Source organism: Orycteropus afer, unplaced genomic scaffold, assembly GCF_000298275.1.
Source record: "Orycteropus afer afer isolate SDZICR_OR568_19922 unplaced genomic scaffold, OryAfe1.0 scaffold00254, whole genome shotgun sequence".
NCBI lineage: Eukaryota > Metazoa > Chordata > Mammalia > Tubulidentata > Orycteropodidae > Orycteropus > Orycteropus afer.
In genome coordinates, this window is record NW_006921841.1 from 434,406 (window position 1) to 442,099 (window position 7,694).

Here is a 7,694-nt window from a genome sequence, read left to right on the forward strand (position 1 = left end):
ATAGGGTTTCCAAAGCTATAAATTTTGACAGAAGCAGACTGCCTCATCTTTCTCCTACAGGGCAGCTGGGTGGGTTCAAACTGCCAACCTTCTGGTTAGCAGTAGAATTCTTTAACCACTGTGCCACCAGATACCCCTTTTCAGAAAGCCACAGCCCCATTTTCATTCCCAGAAAGTAAAGTCAATCAGTGTTAAGAACAATGGAACACTACCACACTTCCTTTCTCAGTTAATTCATTAATATGGTTAATTAGTTTAAATACATTCACATATATAATTAGTTAAACCTAACTAGTCCACACAGTAATCTTTACATTAATATTAATTAATTATATTAATAAAAGCAATGACTAAAACTGATACCTGAAATTATAAAAAATTACATAAGACTACTTTAAATAAAATTTATATATTCATAAACTGATGATACCCACAGTTTAAATATGAAAAGACATTTAAATGAAGGATTTCATTGTTATTTATTATAAAAGCAAATAAACTGACCAGTAGAGGGCACTCACTTGAAAGGGGGAATGGCTGGGCCACAGCCTTGAATAGAAATGTATTTACAAAATTGCCTTGCATACCTTATTTTAAAAAGGTGTTTTAATAGAACAATGGGGTAAGAAAAAACATTTAGTTTACAAAACGCAGTTACAGTTCAAATCTATGTTATGTCAGAAAATCTAACATAAATCTTCTTTTTTATGCTTGAATTTGACCATATATGGGATGTTTAAAGCATATGCAACAAATATCAGGGTTGCAATCTCAGCACTACTGACATTTTGGGTCAGATAATTCTTAGGTGTGGGGGCTATCTTGTGTACTGTAAGAAGTTAAATAGCATTCTTGGCCTCTACCCACCACACTTGCCAATAGCAGCCCTCTTCCCCAAATCAACCAAAAATGCCTCCAGATATCGCTAAATATCTTCTGAGTGGGAAAAAAAAATCACACACCTACCCACCCCCATTTGGAACTACTGACATATATACATAAATAAAATAGCAACTTTCATTATACAAAGCTTTTTTTTAATATTGGTTTAACATTACAAACTATCTCTTTATAATCTAAATACCTTATCCATGTAAAATGAATTCTGCAATTAACATAGAAAAATTTAAAAATAAAAGAAACTGATAAATGTTGGTGAATAAATATAGCCCAAACTAAAAAAAAAAAAAAAATTTAATGCCATCAGGTCAATTCTGACGAACAGTGACCACCCCCCCTGCTTTGGGTTTCTGAGGTAGTAAATCTTTATGGAAGTAGATTGCCTAATCTTCCTCCATGGAGTGGCTCTTGGCTTTGAACTGCCAACCTTCTGGTCAGCAGTCAAATGCCCTAGGCACTACCCCACCAGAGCTCCTTACTCTATAGCTCAGTGCACTAAAAATAGAACAAATCACAATCTAATTATGAATCTATTCTTCCTTACTGAGTAGGGAACCATTTATTCAAAGAAAGGCCTAATACTTGGAAACTAGATTATAAATGCCGTATTAAGAGAAGCATGCAGAAGTCAAAGAATTAGAGTCTGGAAAAAAATGTTTCTTACTATATTTACTTTCACTAGCATATTATATCCAGTAGATACTCGATATACACTTTGTAATCCATCAAATAATCATTCTGATCTCTATGTCTATAACCTCCTGTGTTTTTTTTTTAAGATAAGATTTTTCTTCTTCCATAAAACTTTACCCTGGAAAAAACATTTCAGGGAACACTGGAACTCTTTGGTGGTGGTGGTGGTGTTATTTGCCGTCAAGTCGGCCCGACTCATAGCGACCCCTCCTTGGGTTTCCGAGGTAGTATCACTACGGAAGTAGGATTGCCCAACCTTTCTTCGGAGGAGTGGCTGGTGGGTTTGAACCGCCAGCCTTCTGGTTAGCAGTCAAGTGCCTTAGGCACTACGTTACCAGAGCTCCCGGAACTCTTTGGTAGACTTCATAAAAGACAAATATAAAATTTCCAGAAAATAAATAAAGGTGACTATCATGTGCATAGCCCCAAACATAATGTGCCATATATATATCTACGTGTCATGTCTTTCTAATTCTTTACCATTAAGGATTTGCCCTCTGCCATTAAGATGATACTAGATAATAATCTAATTCATATTTTGGTATACCAATGTCCAAATTAGTCTCCAGATATTACATAATTTCTTAAGTTTAAAAGACAACTGATTTTGTACTTTTAATAAGTTATGCAAGGGTACAGTGGAAATTCCACTTACCTTGGTCTCAAAAAAAGAGCTCTGGTGGTGTAGTGCCTAAGGCATTTGACTGCTAACCAGAGGGCTGGAGGTTCAAACTCACCAGCCACTCCTCAGAAGGAAGACTGGGGCAATCTTCTACTGCAGAGATACTGCCTCAGAAAACCAAGGAGGAGTCGCTATGAGTCACAATCAACTCAGTGGCAGTGAATTTGGTTTTTTGGAGTTTTAGTCTCAGAGACATAAACTCAAATTACCACTTACTGATTTAAACGTGTATTAGGTGAATTACAAGGAGTCCTGGTGGCACACTGGTTAAGCACTGAGCTGCTAACTAAAAATTCGGCAATTCAAACCCAACAGCCACTCCACGGGAGAAAGACATGGCAGTTCTCTTCCATAAATATTACAGCCTTCGAAACCCAATGGGGCAGTTCTATTCTGTCCTACAGGGTCACTGTGAGTCCAAGGTGGGTTTTTTTGTTTTGTTTTGTTTTGTTTTTAGGTGTGTTACAACCTCTCGGAGACCATTTTTATCGATGAGATGAAAGAAACAATGTCCATTCTCTCTTTCTACTTCACAGTGTAAAGCTTGGTAAACTTTAAATCATTAGCAAATATGGTATTACTTGATTTAAAAAGAAAACCTAAACATCAATTTGTTTCATTCATTTTAATGCAGGAAAACTGATGAGGATTGCAAGTGTGCTAAGTCCATGTCCTCTCTCTTTCCTTCCAACCACATTATACATCAATCAAAATCTAACAGAAGCAGTGACATCTCCTATCCTTTTTAAACTTTTTATAAAACATCAGGCCAATATTTTAATTTAATCAACTATTTATTAAAATAAACCACCAAAATATCTTGCCTTTCTTATAACTAAACTACACCAACAACTTACTTAGTATGTCAGTTCCCTCTAGAGACTTGCTGTAACTTGGGAGATAAGAACTATCTCAGATACCTTTTCCCAGATGGTTAAACTAGGGAGAGAATGTGAGTTTCAAATTTCACAAGTAATCAGTGCTTTCTGGAGTTAAATCCTCTAATTTGGCAGAAATTATATTCAGAGTAATGGGTTTGAGTTTATAAACTTTTCCTATTTTCCCCCAACAGAAAGGATTAACTATTAGCTTTATTCCAGATTTATAACTATAATAATTATGACAGAAGATTCCCTAATCTATTTTATATAGCACTCATGACCTCTGATAGGAAACACAGTGTAATGTAAAAATCCTCAGATTTTTAGAGACGATAGAGGGCACTTCTGCTAAAATCATCTTCTAAAATCCCAGGAAAACGTCCATACTTAACTCGAATTCTATTAAAACTTCCTTTTATGTATGAGTTAAATGGTAGAGTACGCCAAGTAACCCTGCCTTTAGAATATAGATTGAAATGGATGAACTACTCAATCAATCCTCCTCAGGAAAATAAAAAAACTATAGTACAGCGCTGAATTGACTTGTCACAAGTAAATGCAGAGAGACTGTTACATAGGCTGTCTACTTCAATATACTATTCCCCTTTATTAAGGAAAATGCGTGAACTTAGAAGCCAAATAAAAACTGCTAATACTAATTACTATATTTACATCAAATCTTTGCACATGACCATTCTTTAGCATTTTTCATAGAATCAAAAATATCTGATATTTCCTTATCAACAGTTATCTAATAGATCCTCAAAGTTCTAACTTGCAGAAACACCTTCCTAAAGCCACTAACACCCTCAGATGCCACCTGAAAGCAAAGTGTTTCTTCCAGACATTGTGTAGCACAGTAGCTTAACAGGGTGTTCCAAACTTAGATTCCTGAGTTTGGGATTTGAAGAAAATTCTAGAAAATTTTTCAGAACTGATTTTAAAAATTTGTACATCAGATATAGAATAAAAACTAAATTATTAGAATTGCTTAACCTAGAGTAAAGAAGGCTAAGAAATAATCTAACAACAAAAGAAAGGCTATTTTAAAGACATAGTGAAATACTCATGTTCATCTCTGCTAATACTAAGTATAACATGGAAATTCAGATTATGTATAAAATCCTCAAAAGTCACATTCAGAAAATGGGTTAACAAGCACAGTTTGGAACATCCATCCTGCATGTCTTTGGGATTAAATAAATCCTTATCTGCCTGCAATAATTTGACCACAATGCTGTCAGAAGACATTAGGAAATACTCCCTGACCTTTCAAGGTCTTTATTCTGCTATTTTGCTGTTGGCCTTTACTTTGGTAAGTTTTCATGAAACCAAAAAAGCCTGCAAATAACCTCTAAAAGTTGATTCATTAATCAAATTGCAATAAAAACAATCTTTATGTTTCCTAAAATAAATTTAAAAGGACTGCCAAGCAAAGGTAAGGATTGGTAGTGGTACCCTTGTATATTTCACCTGTAGCCAAAGCACCTCTAAGAGAAGCAGTGACATGTCCTATCCTTTTTAAACTTTTTACATAACATCAGGCCAATGTTTTAATCAACTGTTTATTAAAATAAACCACCAAATTATCTTGCCTTTCTTTATAAAATGTATCAATTAACTGTGGGTTTTCCACTACTTCAGTGTTGAGGGAAAATACTACTAGTTAAGTTTTTAAGATATCACCCATGAAACAACTACATTTCCCTGTTGTTGTTGTTGTTGTTGTTGTTATGTGCCGTTGAGTCGAACCTGACTCATAGCGACCCCTCCTTGGGTTTCCAAGGCAGTATCACTACTGAAGCAGATTACCCAACCTTCCTTCCGAGGAGTGGCTGATTCTAACTTTTACGTATAAAGTCAAAATACTAAGAAACCCATAAAGGTAATAACGCAACAAAACCAACAACAAAGTTCCTAAGTAATAAAGGTAATAGCCACGTAAAAATATGACTTTTAGGTACATATTCAAGATATAAACTCTTATTTTCACCCTCTTACAAAAGTCTCAAATATACTTCTAATCAAAATGAACAAATACTGAAATACAGTATAAATCATGAACCTTGGCATTTTCCTGACAGAAGTTGGGCCCCCCATATTTATACTTACATGTAACCACAGAGTTAAAGCCTTAAAATCCAAATACATTTCTGGTAACTTAACAAAATTACTTTCAGTATAATTGCTTTGTAGTAAGTAATCACAGAAGTGATCAGATAAACCTTTTTTGGTATGCAAAGGATAGGCCTGCAAAAACCAAGATGCATAAGATTGTAATATGATTTACCTCTATCGTAGGATCATATTCATCCACAAAGTGATTCTGAATTAGCTGTATCGTCAAGGCACTCTTGCCTACGCCACCAGCTCCAACTACCACAAGTTTATATTCAGTCATTTTCAGCAGGCCTTATAATAAAAATAACAAAAATGTGGCTAAATTAGAACACGTGTCACACATAAGGTTACTATAACCCAGTAACTTAAATACAAATTCATCTTTATATAGAAAATTATTTCAAAATGCCTTACAAAATCCAATAATGAAAATTTTAGTTGACTAAATATGAGTATTGTAATGAATTGTACTTTGTTTACAAACTCTCCCATCAACATTTGAGAAAAATTCTTTTGGAATACATAGAAATTCTTCTATCTTGCATTCAGGTCTATCCAAACAGCCAGCCTGCTGTCTTATAGCAGCCAATGAATGGCTCTCAAAGGAACATAACATGACTTCACTCAGTACAAGCGTCTAGCACAGCACTCTATACCCTACAGACACACCCACACAAAACTTATTGACAGCTCTCTCCACACTTACTGCTGCAGTTATCCTAGCTGACTCTGGTCTTTAAAAGTTAGAAGTCAAAATGGTAAGAGTATCTTTGTTGGGAATGTCTTTGTTGGAGCCAAGCAATATCTATACATATGTTGTTGTTGTTATGTGCCATCGAGTCAGACCTGACTCACAGCGACCCCTCCTTGGGTTTCCGAGGCAGTATCACTACGGAAGTAGATTGCCCCATATTTCTTCCGAGGAGTGGCTGGTGGGTTTGAACTGCCAGCCTTCTGGTTAGCAGTCAAGTGCCTTAGACATTATGCTACCAGAGCTCCTATCTATACATACATCTATATCTATATATACCTTTCCAAAAAGCATCATCTTACTAGTTTTTCTGGAGAGGTAGCAAGAATCAGATAAGGAGGGTAGGGGTCACATAAAACTGGTCACACAGTGGGAAAATCAAATTTAGACACTGAAGCACATAGTGGATGAAATTTGGTCATATTTTAATCTGCAAAGTATCTGCTGGGGAAAATAAAGGTGTAAAAAGAGAATTTTGGATTAACTATTCATACTCAGTACAGGTGATCTGATCGTCAATCATAATATATAATCCTATACTAGTGCTGAATAATGGCATTTTTACACAAAAAAAAAGTCATATAAAATTTAAAGACTTTTTAATAATAGGGAATTTTAAAAAGATGTAACTAAGTATTTCTCAATAATCTGTATACTGTTTACTTCTCACAACAAACCTATTGTCTTCCAGTAAGTACAATAAATACTGACAACTTACAAGCATAACAAGCCAAAAAAGAAAATTAAATTTGTTATTACAATAAAATTAAAATAAAACTTTTTAGGTCAGCTATTTCAAACTATTAGGAATAAAATGAATATATTGAATTCTGTCTTCTTTCCCTCAAATAATTTCATGATATTACTGCAAATAAGGAGTGAAATGCATAAAGAATGAGTGGCTACACAGTCATTTATTATAGGACACGTGGCTCCAAATTAATGAATATGTGTATATTGTGGATAAACACTACATCCATGCAGTATCCAATTTACTGAAGAGTAAGAATTATCCAAATAGGCACCAAAAATTATTACATAATAATAATAATTGGGTTAGCCAAATGATAACATACTAACCTCCTCACTTTACTCCCGCGCCCCCTCACAAAAAAGATTACCATAGCCTACACGACTGTTGTGTCACAGAAATGTGTTACAGCTCCCTGACCCACATCTCTGCTCTACCTATCCCTATTTCCTTCTTGTCTAGTAATACCTCCGTAGCCAATACTAACACCATCTTGTCCTGTTTGCCTCCACTGTGGATTCCAAATGTAAGCCACAGCAAACGGGATTGTTATTAGTTGTCATTAGTTGCAAGGAAGTGAATTTTGACTCATAATGACTATATGTACAACAGAACAAATGTTGCCAGTCCTGCACCATCTTGATGATTTTTGATAATGTTTGAATCCAATGTTGTGATTATTTCATTTCTCTACTTTACCAAACAGGATGTCCTTTTCCAGCAATTGCTCTTTCCTAATAATGTGTCCAAATGGGATAGAGGAGGTGAATCACACTAAAATGTATCCTCTAGCTTAACTTTCCCCTGCCCTCCACCAAAAAACCATCAGTCTGGATAACCTAGTCAAAGTATGATCTGGGAACCTCTTGGGATTCCTAATAGTTCTTCTGGGGTCCAAGAGGTCAAAACTATTTT

General features: G+C 35.2%; 1 protein-coding gene across 1 annotated transcript in view; it reads right to left on the bottom strand.

The window, feature by feature from the left end:
- KRAS (KRAS proto-oncogene, GTPase) overlaps nt 1–5,557 on the bottom strand; it is a 28,919-nt gene extending 23,362 nt beyond the window's left edge. Inside the window, exon 1 of the mRNA XM_042782175.1 lies at nt 5,447–5,557. Within this exon, the coding sequence (XP_042638109.1) occupies nt 5,447–5,557 (111 nt within the window). The remainder of the gene's footprint in view (nt 1–5,446) is intronic.
- Between the last annotated feature and the right edge of the window lie 2,137 nt (nt 5,558–7,694).